This window comes from Electrona antarctica (assembly GCF_951216825.1).
Source record: "Electrona antarctica genome assembly, chromosome: 19".
NCBI classification, from domain to species: Eukaryota; Metazoa; Chordata; class Actinopteri; order Myctophiformes; family Myctophidae; genus Electrona; species Electrona antarctica.
In genome coordinates, this window is record NC_136800.1 from 41,943,507 (window position 1) to 41,960,162 (window position 16,656).

The window sequence follows — 16,656 nt, forward strand, 5'->3', positions numbered from 1 at the left end:
CTGTTAAAAACATGATGAGCATAGGGATGTCACTCTCGCATTCTCTCTCCCTCTCCCTCTCCCCCCCCCCCCTCTCTCTCTCTCTCTCTCTCTCTCTCTCTGGTTGGTTGATGTGAGGAGGAAAAAGGCTGAAATGATTGTGTTGATTGAGAGTGCAGGTCGCATTTACTATGAAATCTATCATTTCCCGTCAGTGTGTTGATTGGTCACCCCAGGCAAGCCCCCAGGTCATATATGGTGCCCAGGTCATTGTGACATCACGTGACATCATCAGGGATGGATATCCCTGATGTTAGTATAGTAAATAGTAAATGTGATCTGCTGGCGCAGTTAAGAACATATATGGAGATCCCTGATGTCATCAATATTGGCCAGCAACTCTACATCTGACCTCAAACCCTTAGATCTCCATATATGGATATATGTCAGAACCTGTTCTGGGATCATATCATAGTAAATGTGGCCTGCTGTCGCAATTAAGCCCATATATGGAGATCCCTGATGACATCAATATTAGTATATGGATATATGTCAGAACCTGTTCTGACATTCCATATGTTGATCCTTCCCCATCCATCCTTCCGATGTCTCCCTTTTGACTGATACCTGCCCATTTAAACTCTACACAGGCTATTTGTGCTCAACAGGCCTGGAAATTAAGGCCCCGGCCCTACCTGGGCCCTCATCAAACCCTAGCACTCAAGACACTGCCACCGCTCACCACCCTTAGATCTTGTTGATCTGACCTCATCAAACTCTGTACGCTCAAGACATGCTCCATATACATGTATATGGCAAAGCAAAGCAAAGCAAAGTTCTTTGTTTACCCAGGGTGAATGGACTAAGCTTGAGATGCTTGTTTACAGCCAGACCCTGCTCATAGAACATTTCATGGTAGGGGTTCAATGCCTTGCTCAAGGGCACTTCAGCGGTGGTAATTTGAACGTGCCGGTCCGGGGATTCGAACTGGCGACCTTCCGATAACAAGACCGTTCCGCAAACCGTTCGGCCACCGCTGCCCGCTAAATCCAGTACAGAATTAATTCCATATGTTGATCTGACCCCCTATTCCAAAGCACCAGCACTCACCCAGCAGTCTGCCATCACCCCTTTAGGGCGAGGTCGCTTCTCGCCCTCAGGGCGTCTTACTGGTATATATATATACTGTAACCTCAAAGCCCTTTTATACAGTGTCCTGTATTAAATAAAATCACACCCGTGTGATGATCTGACTTCATCAAACCCTGTGCATTCAAGACACGCTATATGGCCAGTACACGCAACCTCGCCCTTTAGGTCGAGGTCACCCTAAAGAGGCAGACTTAACTGCTGTGTGTCTCTCTCTCCCACACACACTTCCTGCTCCGATGGGGGTAATTTATAACATAACAAACTGTATGTTTCACCAGCGGCAGCACACGTTAAAACAGATGAGGTATAACATGTTTCACCAGCAGCGTACTCTTTTTTTTATAGCACATTTCAACAACGCAGTTCAATGTGCTTTACACAAATCATGAAACACCAATGTAAAATCATAATGATGAACAAAAACAAAACAACTCAATCAAAGGCAGTGGGAAAAAGAAAGGTCTTTAATTGTGATTTAGAGACACATACTTCCCACAGATTACACACACCCAACGTGAGTTTGAATTGAAACTATGACCAATGGCAAAAAACTACAATACCTATTGGGAGAAATACAACACTGTGCAAATGAAATGAAATGATTACTATATTTACCCAGGGTATCTGGGCTAAGCTCAAGAACTTGTTTCCAGCCAGACCCTGCTCATAGAACATTTCATCGTAGTGGTTCAATGCCTTGTTCAAGGGCACTTCAGCGGTGGTAATTGTAACGTGTCGGACCACTGATTCGAACTGGCGACCTTCCGGTATCAAGACCGCTCTGCAATCCGTTCGGCCACCGCTGCAAACACAGCACTACAGCAGCAAGATTTGTGAACTGTTGCAACAAAATAAGTTTGGGAAGGAATACAACCACCCTAAGGACTACTATCTGTACCAAGTAGGCCGCTGGACCTACAGTACTGCACATGTAAACAGAGCTGCTACCTTTAGCAACTATGACAAAAGAAAACTATTGGGAGAAATACAACAATGTGCAAACACGGCAGCAAGATTTGTGAACTGTTGCGACAAAAGAAGGTTAGTCAATGGAATACAACCACCCAAATGACTACTATCTGTACCAAGTAGACCGCTGGACCTTTCACCTGTAAACAGAGCTGCTACCTTTAAACACATCTTAAATCTGAGTTACAAAGGTTAGCCAATGGAATTCAACCACCCTAAGGACTACTATCTGTACCAAGTAGACCGCTGGACCTTTCACATGTAAACAGAGCTGCTACCTTTAAACACATCTTAAATCTGAGTTTTTATGTATATTATTTAAATAGCCCTGATAAGAAATGCTGCCATTTTTCCCAAAGTGACTGCAAAAAAAATGCAGGTATTTGTTTCCAAAAGGCTTTTATATCCTGTTATAACATCCATCCAACCGCTTATCCGTAGTCGGGTCGTGGGGGCAACAGCTCCAGCAGAGAGCTCCAGACTTCCCTCTCCAGAGCAACATTAGTGACTTCCTCCTGGGGGGTCCTGAGATGTTCCAAGGCCAGTGAGTCGATTGTAATCCCTCCATCTGCTTCTTGGTCTGCCCTGGGGTCTTTTATAACATGTACTGTATATAACGATGCAATGTGAACGATGCAATGTACTCTCCTGCCACTGCTGATTCAACATGCATTATTGACAATCTCCTCAGCCTATCGGCATGCTTGTACATTCCACAATCACTATCAAAGTAATCTCTTGCTACATCTGACTTTGAGAAGTATATTTTATTTTTCAAGTAAAATTTCATATTTGCTCTTTATAGTCCCCAGCTACCCATTCATTAATAATTAATAAACAACTCTATTTGTTTCCTCATGTGTGAACAAGTCTCTCTCCTGCCTCTTGTTATTCAAGCAGTCATTAAGGTTGATTAAGGCCATTTGAGCCTCTATAGAAACCTAAATTGATTGCTCCAAATTCCTTCAGAATAGAACCTGGTTGGTAAAGGAACTGCTGGTTATATTGTGTTTATAATATGTGATTACACAGCTCATATAAACACTACAAACCAACTTGACTTGAATGTTTATAACAAATAAGACTAAATAATAACTTAATTATGAGTCAGTGTTTCATGTACGTAATCATGCTCTAGGAACAGGAACAGTGTTTGTCATGTTACTGGCTGAAACATTGTCATGGACACACCGCACTCCTACAAACCACAAACCATAGTATGTGATTGTTCATACCACCATGTTCATTTATCCTATTCACTGAAATGACCACACATAGTACTGCATAAACAAAGGTGTAAAAAAATAAAAACCTCCCGACTTTGAATGTTTGTCTTTATTTGTGACATTTTACAAATAAAAGGTATATAAACCCAAAATAATGTGTCACTCACTACATAGATACATGGAAAAACGCCCATTTTGTAATTTCATAACAGCAATTTTAAATGGTATCGTATGACTAAATACATAGGCTGTTTGTCGTTGAGGAACACTAAAATAACTTGTATTCTCTGTATTGTATTTTTATATAAAGCATGAACAAACTCTGAGACCAAAAATAAAAACATTTCTCATTCACATACACATACAGTGAATGAGAAATACCCCCAAAAATATAATTTTGTCAAACAGTATGTTATGTTTACTAGCAATTAACCAACTTGTTTCATGTCCTATCCTATTGTTCTAGGATCCACATGTTCAAATGTATGTGTATAACAATTTAGCCATCCTAATAAACTATAGACTATGCACATGCATCACTTTTCCTTTACCTTTCTTGACAAAATTAGCTCATGTAAAACAATAAAAATAGGACAATTCAAGCTTTCCCTACAGCTGCATTGTTGAGTGTAACGATTAACGGTGTGTAATACAATCAGATGGGACTTTTCTGTTTGGATGTATGGGCTGTCAAGGACAGAACGTTTTCTGTCACTCAGTAGGCGTTCCCGCATATTTTCCCTCTATTGCTTAAAAAGGACCATAATGAACCACTTAGTATGCTGATCGCTCTCTAATGAAGCTCGTCATACTGTTTACACTAAACATATGCATCTTTCATATGCGTATGCTCATGACGCTTTTAGTTGCTTGAATTAGCTAAACTATTTCCACAATCAACAATCAACAGTTTAAATCCAGGGTGTACAACAATCTTGTGACGTTGCAAATTCTGTGACTGCCCAAAAGCCCTTTCACACACATCACATTGAAAGGGTTTCTCACCTGTGTGGATTTTCCGGTGTGATTTTAAGTTGGATCTGCTGATGAAGTGTTTTCCACACTGATCACAACCATATGGTTTCTCTCCAGTGTGAATTCTCTGGTGTTCTTTAAGTGAGGATATTTGAGAGAAGTGTTGTCCACACTGATCACATCCATATGGTTTCTCTCCAGTGTGAATTCTGTGGTGTTTTTTAAGGGTGGACATGTGAGAGAAGTGTTGTCCACACTGTTCACACCCATATGGTTTCTCTCCAGTATGAATTCTCTGGTGTCTTTTAAGGTTATTCATTTCAGAGAAGTGTTGTCCACACTGATCACAACCATAAGGTTTCTCTCCAGTGTGAACTTGCTGGTGTTTTTTAAGGTTGGACATTGAAGAGAATTTGTGTCCACACTGATCACACCCATAGGGTTTCTCTCCAGTGTGGACTTTCTGGTGGCTTTTAAGGTTAGACATTTGAAAGAAGTGTTGTCCACACTCATCACATCTATATGGTTTCTCTCCAGTATGAATTCTCTTGTGGGCTTTAAGGCTGGACTTTTGAGCGAAGTAATGTCCACACTGATCACAACCATAGGGGTGCTCTCCAGTATGAATTTTCCGGTGGCATTTAAGGTGGGATATTTGAGAGAAGTGTTTACCACACTGATCACATCCATAGGGTTTCTCTCCAGTGTGAATTCTCTGGTGGCTTTTAAGGTTGGATATTTGAGAGAAGTGTTTTCCACACTGATCACATCCATAGGGTTTCTCTCCAGTATGAATTGTGCGGTGGCTTTTAAGATCTGCCATTCTAGAGAAGTGTTGTCCACATTGATCACATCCATAGGGTTTCTCTCCAGTGTGAATTATCTGGTGTTTTTTAAGGTCAGACATGTAATGGTAACGTTGTCCACACTGGTCACAGCCGTGCTGCTTTGCCAAGCTTCTTTTTTTATGAATTCTCTGGTGGCTTTTAAGGGTGGACATTTGAGAGAAGTGTTTTCCACACTGATCACAACCATAGGGTTTCTCTACAGCGTGAATTTCCTGGTGTCTCTTAAGGTGAGCCATTTGAGAGAAGTGTTGACCACACTGATCACATCCATAGGGTTTCTCTCCAGTGTGAGTTATCTGGTGTTTTTTAAGGTTGGACAATTGAGAAAAGTGTTGACCACACTGACCACATCCATAGGGTTTCCTTCCAGTGTGGATCATCTCATGTTTTGTAAGGTTGGACATTTGAGAGAAGTGTTGTCCACACTGATCACACCCATAGGGTTTCTCTCCAGTGTGAATTATCTGGTGTTTTTTAAGATCTGCCATTCTAGAGAAGTGTTGTCCACACTGATCACATCCATAGGGTTTCTCTCCTGTGTGAATTATCTGGTGTTTTTTAAGGATGGACTTTACAGAGAAGTGTTGTCCACACTGATCACATCCAAAGGGTTTCTCTCCAGTGTGCATTCTCTGGTGTGTTTTAAGTTTGGACATTAAAGAGAATTTGTGTCCACATTGATCACATCCATAGGGTTTCTCTCCAGTATGAATTATTTGGTGTCTTTTAAGGTCAGACATGTTATGGTAGTATTGTCCACACTGGTCACAGCCGTACTGTTTTGGTTTAGCCAAGTGTCTTTGTCCAGGGAGGCCAGACTGAGGATGCAACACTGGATTGGAAACAAAGATAAAGGAAACATCCATTGAAAGGTTGAAAGTGGAAAGTGTGGAGTGAATATTACATATAGTTCCCAAATAAATACGCGCAAATTAATTCCACATGTTTTGTGCATTTTAAGAAAGAATTAACAATTTAAAGAAATGAATAGACAGACGTGTCAAATAGCTAAATAACCATGACAAAAAACAAACATCATTATATAACAATAATTAAATTAATAATATCCTTATGTTCATTGCACAACTAAATATACAGGTATTAAGTGGTTACGTAATACTACGCACAATTCTATTCTGTGAATGACCTGCGAGACAATAAAGAAGTGGAAGATTGAGAATACAATGAATATTGAGAATCTTATGTTATCATTATCAAAATATGACAGTGGTGAAAAGGGATTGAGAGTAAGTAACATACCGTAGTCTTGGTTTTCCTCCTGTTCAGCAGCGTTGAGGTTGAGAGTTCATCTTCACCTGAAAATTGGAGTCCACAGTCAGATCTGATTAGAAATTATTAAAATAAGGAGTTGTGGAGAACTGACAACTACACACTCTTATTATACTAGAGAGCCTGAGGTGGAACCACCAACTACTTAAACTGCTTTGAATGATTGGCTAAAAAAAACAATAGCGCCATGTCTCTCCACCAATCACAATCTAACAAACTGCTGCTTGTGCTCCACCCCTCCCTCCTCCCCCAGGCATGTAAAAGTATGAAAAGTATTGGCTTCAAAATGCACCTAAAGTACCAAAAGTAATAGTACTCATTGTAAATCAAATGTATAGGCTAATAATATTTTGAAAATAGCAGATCTACAAGTGTAGATTGAGTGAGTGAGTGAGTGAGTGAGTGAGTGAGTGAGTGAGTGAGTGAGTGAGTGAGTTTGGACAAGGTGGTGTAGTTTTACAATGAGTCCACTAGATGGTGCACATTGACCACATTAAATAAGCATGCATGGTTTTGATACAGATGTGTCTGTTCACTTGTCTTAAAGGGTGGTGGGCCAAGTACATTTACTTAAGTACTGTACTTAAGTACAATTTTGAGATATGTGTACTTTACTTGAGTAAGTCACATTTTCAGTACTTTTACTTCTACTCCACAGTCTCCACTACATCTCAGAGGCAAATATTGTTATTTTACTGCACTATAATTACGTGAAAACGTTTAGTTACCGGTTACTTTGTAGATTGTCATTAGTATTACAAAACACATACAGTAACCACTTCAGCCCTATATGCATTTTGACCATTTGAAAATATTTGTATACTATTTGAAAACTTGAAATAGGACATTCTGCATAATGTAGGAGTAGTTCTACATTGCAGTATTGATACTATTTTTTTATTTTTATTTTTTATCCCACGATTTTGTAACCCATTTTTCACCCCTGTGTCAATTATCTAATGTGATCCTGGGCTCTACACACCCTCCGCCAACCTGGGGAGAGCAACGGACTTGAACTCATGCTTCCTTCATGCATGAGTGTCCAAGTTGCTCCTTTACACCTGACAGGGGGGAGTTTCCCTGGTTGGACGTAGCGCGTGGAAGGAACACGTTATTCCAACCAGTATTGATACTATTGATACTATTAATTAAGTAAAACAATTGAGTATTTTTTTCCACCACTGCTTACTAAGGGTAAGTATAAAGGTAACCACCTTGACACGGCTGTAGAAGTAACCTCAGGACACACCGCTCTCTGGTGGCTGTAGAAGTAACCTCAGGACACACCGCTCTCTGGTGACGGCTGTAGAAGTAACCTCAGGACACACCGCTCTCTGGTGACGGCTGTAGAAGTAACCTCAGGACACACCTCTCTGGTGACGGCTGTAGAAGTAACCTCAGGACACACCGCTCTCTGGTGGCTGTAGAAGTAACCTCAGGACACACCGCTCTCTAGTGACGGCTGTAGAAGTAACCTCAGGACACACCGCTCTCTAGTGACGGCTGTAGAAGTAACCTCAAGACACACCGCTCTCTAGTGACGGCTGTAGAAGTAACCTCAGGACACACCTCTCTGGTGACGGCTGTAGAAGTAACCTCAGGACACACCTCTCTGGTGACGGCTGTAGAAGTAACCTCAGGACACACCGCTCTCTGGTGGCTGTAGAAGTAACCTCAGGACACACCGCTCTCTGGTGACGGCTGTAGAAGTAACCTCAGGACACACCGCTCTCTGGTGACGGCTGTAGAAGTAACCTCAGGACACACCGCTCTCTGGTGGCTGTAGAAGTAACCTCAGGACACACCGCTCTCTGGTGACGGCTGTAGAAGTAACCTCAGGACACACCGCTCTCTGGTGACGGCTGTAGAAGTAACCTCAGGACACACCTCTCTGGTGACGGCTGTAGAAGTAACCTCAGGACACACCGCTCTCTGGTGACGGCTGTAGAAGTAACCTCAGGACACACCGCTCTCTGGTGGCTGTAGAAGTAACCCCAGGACACACCGCTCTCTGGTGGCTGTAGAAGTAACCTCAGGACACACCGCTCTCTAGTGACGGCTGTAGAAGTAACCTCAGGACACACCGCTCTCTGGTGGCTGTAGAAGTAACCCCAGGACACACCGCTCTCTGGTGGCTGTAGAAGTAACCCCAGGACACACCGCTCTCTGGTGACGGCTGTAGAAGTAACCTCAGGACACACCGCTCTCTGGTGACGGCTGTAGAAGTAACCTCAGGACACACCGCTCTCTGGTGACGGCTGTAGAAGTAACCTCAGGACACACCGCTCTCTGGTGGCTGTAGAAGTAACCTCAGGACACACCTCTCTGGTGGCTGTAGAAGTAACCTCAGGACACACCGCTCTCTGGTGACGGCTGTAGAAGTAACCTCAGGACACACCGCTCTCTGGTGACGGCTGTAGAAGTAACCTCAGGACACACCTCTCTGGTGGTTGTTTGTTTTCTTACTGCAAAGTACAAAACAATGCAATAATGAATGAATAAACACAGATAATAAATACATAATACAGTCACACTAGCAATAATAATGGAACCACATAACTAAATAACACAAATAGGCTACAATACATTCAATTAAATTATATACCTGCACATTGAAACATACCTGCAACGGCGCAGTGCACAGCACAAGGGTGATGGATACAAGTCGTACAGCTTTCTCTTGAGAATGCCTACAATGAGATTCAGCAAAGCCCAAATCACAATTCTCTTCAAATGTTATGCAATACGGTACCAGTTTGCCCACTAGGCGCACGTAGACTTTGATTGATTGATTGATTGAAATATGTATTAGGGCGAGACATGGTAGGCGAATAGGGAAAAAAAGTTAACTAATAGCTATCACAATGAAACTTCTCCAGTTGATTACTTATATTAAAACTAAGATTTTTTTGTATTACAAGTTTTCTGAAATTATATGTTTAAATATGCAAATTAGGCATTATATGCGCTAATTTGCATACATTTCAGGACGATAAATCTGAAGATCGGATAAAGCCAGGTTCAAAATGATTGTTTCATTTTGTTGACATATTAGAGACAAAGAAAATTACAGAAGGGATTTTAGATATCTCTAATTATCACTCCACAAATCAGAAAATAGTGTCAACAGGCATAAAAGATCAAATTTTCGGCATGTTTTTAGGTATAAAATGTGATGTAAATCAGGCTGTGAATGATTTATCAACAAACCCATCTGTAAATCCCCCCCCACCCCACCCACCGCCCCCCCCTTTTTCCCCTCACTGTATATGTTTATTTTCCCTTTTTACCTCCATTATGATGAATTCCTGTACTGTTCTTTGTCTATATAGAAGTGTCTATTTGTACGTCTCTAAATGTTTTGATGATTTGAACATGGTGGACCCTATTGGAAACAAGTGTAATGCTTAATTGGGTCGTCCACTCACAGTTAACAGCCTTTGTATTGAGTTTGTGCTTGAAATGTACTGTAATTCTGCAAACTGTTAATAAATTCTTCAATCAATCAATCAATCAAATATCTGCAGAATATAGTTATGAATAAGAGTTTGGTGTATGTGAGTGCAACTGAAGTGGAGATTCTTTGTCCCAGGTATGAGGAAAACTCATTTTGAGTAAACGGCCTTTAAAGAATTGTATTGTAAAATTCCAAAACGTTTTATTTGAAGCCACTATTTTGAGACAAAATATCTCATCCAAACCTTGGCAACAACATATAATGCCATATATCATTGGAAAGGTCTGGAACTCGAGCTGACTGTGGTTTGATCCAAATATGGTCACTTCCTTTGTACCAACAACCAATCGTGAAAATTGAGAGGGTGGATTTTCACCCAGCAAAACGAGCTGTCATTGGCTAAAATAACAGTTTGCAGAATTACAGTACATTTCAAGCACAAACTCAATACAAAGACTGTTAACTGTGAGTGGACGGGTCCACCATGTTCAATTCATCAAAACATTTAGAGACGTACAAATAGACACTTCTATATAGTCAAAGAACAGAACAGGAATTCATCATAGAGGTAAAAAGGGAAAATAAACATATAGCCTACAGTGAGGGGGGAAAGGGGGGGGGGGATTCAGATTTTTACGGGGGCCAGTTTCGAATTGCAGCCGTCCGTATAGGTGCCCTTTGAGAGCGGTTTTGAAGGAGTCAAGGGATTCACATGTCTTAATGGCTGTTGGTAGGGCGTTCCACATTTTGGTGGCATAGGAGCGAAAATAGTTTAGTCCCTTGTTTCGGCCGAATCTGGGTTGTACATGGTTCGGTTGGTGTTGTGGGTGTGGACTTCGTTAACATTAAGGAAGTATCTAGACAGGTACATGGGTATCTTGGTGGAGTATCGAATCTTGTGGACCAGACCCATTGCAAGATGCTGTACTCTGTCGTTGACCCTAAGCCATTCCAGTCTGTCAAACTGCCGACTGTACAGTAGGCCTACAGTCGTCAACCCTAAGCCAGTCCAGCTGTTGTAGCACAGTCTGTACTACAACTCCCGTGATGCAACGGAACATGTCACAGCAAGGGAACATATCAAAGCATCTCCGCCCGTCATATTTTACAGCATAGCGAATCTTTAGTTAACGGTACACAGAGTACGTTTCCTTATACATAATACACTAACACATATCATGCAACCTTCAATTTCGCTGCAAGTACAATATACATGTATTGTATAACTAGTTTATTACACAGAAGAACTGTGTAATAAAGAGTGTATTAAAGTTAAACACATAATTGTTCGCATACCTTTGTCTTCTCTCCCGGCCAGTCCCAGCATGAACGAATTACAAGTTACAACTGAGTGGGGGGACGGTGAACTGAAAATGTGCGCAGACCACTAGGCTACAGAAGGTTGACGCCACTTTGAAGGTACTTCGGCAATTCGCTTTAATCAGCGTAAATGATTGACTACCGTGAACCATTACCACGTAAATGTAGTAAGAAAGTCCATTAACGTCGTCACCAATGCATGGACAACCCATACAATTCAAAGAGATAGAATAACCCCACATCTGTTCACCCCTACCACCAAACTACAATGGAACGCTCCGGCTCAAACCACCCCGCAGGCAGCCTATAGGGTCTATAGGGGTAACTAGGATGTTTCTTGCATGACTCTGGCACAAACCACCTATTTAATTTAATATAGGGGCCCAGGGGGGCCTGGTTTGTAGTGTTTGCAATATTACCATTTACTATATTTATAGTAGCTAATCATTGCTATAGCTACCAGAGTCCACTAGACTACCAGAGGATGACTGCTGGCCTGTTGGTCTGTGTTGGTCTGTGCCGTTCTACAGCACACAGGGAGGCTTCAAAAAACGGTCAGTGTCCAGTGTCAGCCTCACACAGACAGGAGTGGGACCTCACTGACCTATCCCCTCCCCCATCCCATCTCTCCTCTCCTCTCCCTTTGGTGACCATCATGCATGGAGGTTTAGGCAATCTGAGAACCCATCGTCAAAAAATAAAGGAAAAAAGGAGGTAGGTTTGTTTGTTTGATTGATTGATTGAAGTTTATTGATTGAATTTATTAACAGTAGGCCTAAGAGTACACAACTCAATACAATTAAACTGTTGACTGTGGACCAGGGGTCAACAACATGTCTGGTCTTGTCTGTGGTAAATTAGAGGGTATGCGCGTGACATCATCATACCTGGAAGTTATACGGGAACGCCCACTGAGTGGCAAAAACTACTTTCTGGCCTTGACAGCCCATTCATCCAAACAGAAAAGTCCTGTTTGATTGCATTAAACAATGTTAAACTCAACCAACATTGCAGCTGTATGAAAAGCTTGAATTATCCTCTTTCTATCTGCAAAGTTTTTGTTTCATAAAAATCCACCATAGAAACCTTATGAGCTACTTTCTGTCAAGAAATGCCCTGCATTTGATTATTTTTCTAAGTGTCAGAGTTTGGAAGTGCTTGTTTTCAATAACAAAACATTTTGCTGCCTCCTGCATTATGTGACATTTAGAAACAGGTGGTACGCAGGAGGGTTGAGTGATTTCCAACGAGCGCTTCCAAACTCCAACACTCCATGCTGCTCAATGTTTTGCCACTCAGTCTAGATGATCAGACTTTTTTACGGGGGCCAGTTTCGAATTGCAGCCATCCGTATATAGGTGCCATTTGAGAGCGGCTTTGAAGGAGTCAATGGATGCACATGTCTTAATGACTGTTGGTAGGGCGTTCCACATTTTGGTGGCATAGGAGCGAAATTAATTTAGTCCCTAGCTTGCTTGTGCCAAATCTGGGTTGCACATGGTTTGTTGAACTCCTTCTGGTGTTGTGGGTGTGGACTTACATTAACCGTTCACATTAAGGAAGTAGATTTAGACAGGTTCATGGGTATCTTGGTGGTGTAGCGAATCTTGTGAACCAAACTCACTGAAATATTCTGTACTCTGTCGTCAACCCTGCGTGTGTGCGTGCGTGCGTGCGTGCGTGCGTGCGTGTGGTTGATGCGAGGAGGAGGACGGCTGAAATGATTGTGTTGATAATCTGACTACTGTAACTGCTGCATGTCTCTCTCCCACGCACACACTTCCTGCTCTGTTGATGGGGGTGATTCATAACATAACTGAATGTTTCTACTGTAGGTTTTTTAAAACATGAGTACTTGAGTACATGAGTACTTCTACCTCACAACCTCACATGTACGCCTCCATGTCCTTCCTGGGTGTAAGGCCCAGGATTCCAACCACATCCATGTCCTTCCTGGTGAGTGTAAGGCCCAGGATTCCAACCCCATCCATGCCGCATGGAGTTAAAACCTCTTAGCAACGTAGTCCTGTGGTGGCGCTATAACAGTCCGATTCACGTTTTGGCTGATAACTCTTGAACCTACGGTGAAGTAAACATTGAAGATGCTTTGCTACAAGCAGAATCTGCTAGAGCTACTTACAGGTGTTGCAAGTTCCTCCTCTTTGGTAATCCCCAGCTGTCAGGGTCATCAGCTGGGAGCCTGCATCCTTCCTTGATGTTTCGCCCCTTTCATCACCAGAACATCTCCGGATGGCGTCTCCCTGCCGCTCCCTGCAGCTGGACTCGGACAATCAAACTCTTTTTTTCCCTTGGATTCCTTAGATTATTACGCAACTCCGCCATGCCCATTTCCACCTGTTACTGTATTCCAAACTTTGCTGGCCCACAATCAGCTACCTGGCCTGGCTGGCGGAGACGTGTGTTTTAGGTTAGAGTGGTTTAAACATCACTAGAATGTAAGTTTTAAACTCACAGCTGAGCCAGTTGAACTCCATGTCAATAAACTCTGTTAACTTTGACCGCTAATATTAAAACGTGTGAGTTTTGCCAAAAGCCAGCGTGGGAAGAGGAAGTGATTTGAGTCGACGCCAAGAGCCTCCTCACGTTCCCAACGAACGCACGGCACAGCCCAATTATCTCTGCCAGGATATTATACATACATGCAGCCCTGTGTGTGTGTGTGTGTGTGTGTGTGTGTGTGTGTGTGTGTGTGTGTGTGTGTGTGTGTGTGTGTGTGTGTGTGTGTGTGTGTGTGTGTGTGTGTGTGTGTGTGTGTGTGTGTGCGTGCGCACCTGTGTGTGTCCGCAACTATCTTGTCTTGCATACCATAGGCAGTTCAGTGTCTATTTGAACCTGCATTATTATGATATACATCTTTCTCTAACCCTGACATTTTAGTGCTTCCAAGAAAAAAGATTAAATCTCACACACTACATTTTCTCTATGTTATATTAACAACATATCATATTATAATAATGTATGAATGTATTATATTAACAACCGGTATGCAGTGGTTCCCAAAGTGGGGCCCGGGGACCCCCAGGGGTCCTTGAGGGAGTTCCAGGGGGTCCCCAGCTAAATGATAGTTTGATAGTTTGATAGTCAAAATTAACATTGATTTTACAATATAAATTGGGGTCCCAGAGATAGAAATGCAATTAAATGGGGGTCTGTAGACTAATATGCATGTCAAACTGGGGGTCCTTGAAATTAAACGGGTTGAGAATCACTGCTAGAGCCGTAAAAAAAAATCTTCTCTTATGGGGGTCCCTGGAATATCTTTTCAAAATGGGGGTCCGCGGGTTAATTAGTGTCAATTTGGGGGTCCTCGAAAGTTTGGGAACCAGTTATAATGTTTCTGAATGTATTGTATTAACAACCGGTATCGTATTATAATGTATATGAATGTAGTATGTCTGTACATCAGCTGTCACAGAATCTGACATTTATTTTCCATTTGAAAGTATTTTATACTAAGTATTTTATATGTTAAGTATCAAAGTACATAACAATATTCAAGACTTTGAATTACATTCAGATACACAGGGCTGCCTACATGTCATCATAGAAATACATCAAAGTTACAGTTACACATGTCATCAAAACATTGTGCTTCATAAACATTTTGGGGGTAAACATCCAGGTCCTCACATCAATAGACCGCTCACCTTACCAGTCGGCCACTGAGCCGTGATCGAATGAGGGCAAAACAGAACACATGTATACATTACAATGATCACAGTACCTGAGCTGGGTTTATAGTGCTAGAGTGGACCAGTTTAATTGCGCGTGAAGTCTCTTCAAGTCCATGTTTTTTCTCCTTTTAAGTTCAGCTCTTACCGATTATAGGCCTGACGTCGAATACAATAAAAAAAAAGTCTTCTGAAAGAATATATATTCAAAGATTTGTGCCGCATTTTCACGATTTTTCAAAAATAGCAGACCTACAAGCTCGTAAGTGGCGCGCTATGAGCTTGTAGATCTGCTATTTTTCAATAGCTAAAGTATTACATAATGCTTAAAACACCAAAAGGGGTCCAGAATTTGTTAAAAACAGTGTTTGCATCTATTATAACATTGGCCGTTGCCATTTTGCACAGACTCTTCCAAATCTTAAAAACAGTCACACAAATACAAACCCAAAATAAATCATAGTTTTCTTTTCCACGGTTAAAATTACCATGCAATATGTTTTTGTGACATGGCACCCTTACTCCTATATGGTGCATCTTGCCCCAGACTGTGACATGGCACCCTTACTCCTATATGGTGCATCTTGCCCCAGACTGTGACATGGCACCCTTACTCCTATGGTGCATCTTGCCCCAGACTGCTTGCGACCTGCTACAGTCTATGAACAGAGTGCCAGATGGTCTCCAACTCGTCACAGTCTGGCATGGGGCATTCATTTTTTTGATGATATTCCCTGACCAGCAGTTTCCTGTGTGTGTGTGTGTGTGTGTGTGTGTGTGTGTGTGTGTGTGTGTGTGTGTGTGTGTGTGTGTGTGTGTGTGTGTGTGTGTGTGTGTGTGTGTGTGTGTGTGTGTGTGTGTGTGTGTGTGTGTGTGTGTGTGTGTGTGCGCGCGCGTGCGTGCGTGCGTGTCAACAATGTCAAACACATCACCTCCTCCTCGTCATCAACTCTTGCTGGTTAATAAGTCTCATTATAGTATTGAGTTCAAACTGGTGGAAGAGACTTGCTGACGCTCGTGTGTGTGTGTGTGTGTGTGTGTGTGTGTGTGTGTGTGTGTGTGTGTGCGCGCGTGCTATATAAATGCACCATTTACCATTTAGAGAGTGTAAATGGCAGGCAGGCAGGCAGTGTGTGTGTGTGTGTGTGTGTGTGTGCGTGCGCGCGCGCGCGTGTGTGTATGTGTGGGTAGCCGTTTACTAGATGTTCTATTAATGCTCCTAAAAGCCAACATGGTTTTCATGCAGAGAGGGGGGGGGGGGGGGGGGGGGGGGAGGGGCAGAGAGAGAGGGGGTGGGTCAGGGGTAGAGAGAGAGGGGGTGGGTCAGGGGTAGAGTGTTTACTTTAGAATGACCAGATGGGAACAGCGACATTCCCAGTACGAACCCTGTGGGCTCCCCCGGAGTTAGTGTCGAAGTGTCCTTGATCAAGACACTGAACCCCTAATTGCTCCTGATGTTCAGGTTGGTGCCTTGCATGGTTTCCGCCGCCATCGGTGTGTGAATGTGTGTGTGAATGGGTGAATGTAATGCACAATCTATGTAAAGCGCCTTGGATAAAAGGTGCTATATAAATGCACCATTTACCATTTTATAGTGTGTAAATGGCAGGCAGGCAGGCAGGCAGGCAGGCAGGCCTAGCTTAAGTATGATTCATGATGACTATTTGTATGTATTTGATGTATTACTATGTTTTGTTCTTGCTCACTGTAAGTCACTCTGGATGAAGAGCGTCTGATAAATGCCTATA

At 42.4% G+C, this 16,656-nt stretch overlaps 2 protein-coding genes across 2 annotated transcripts in view; one reads left to right on the plus strand and one right to left on the minus strand.

Annotated features, from left to right (window-relative positions):
• Positions 1-3,488: 3,488 nt before the first annotated feature.
• LOC306912403 (uncharacterized protein) lies at positions 3,489-5,488 on the minus strand. The gene has a single exon (XM_079488591.1). The coding sequence runs from the start codon at positions 5,383-5,385 to the stop codon at positions 4,189-4,191; it is 1,197 nt and encodes a 398-aa protein (XP_079344717.1). The 5' UTR covers positions 5,386-5,488; the 3' UTR covers positions 3,489-4,188.
• Positions 5,489-11,815: 6,327 nt separating this feature from the next.
• The window catches only part of LOC306943573 (putative G-protein coupled receptor 174), a 20,081-nt gene continuing 15,240 nt past the window's right edge, over positions 11,816-16,656 (plus strand). The window contains exon 1 of the mRNA XM_079529988.1: positions 11,816-11,930. The gene's annotated coding sequence lies outside the window, so the exon portion shown is untranslated. The remainder of the gene's footprint in view (positions 11,931-16,656) is intronic.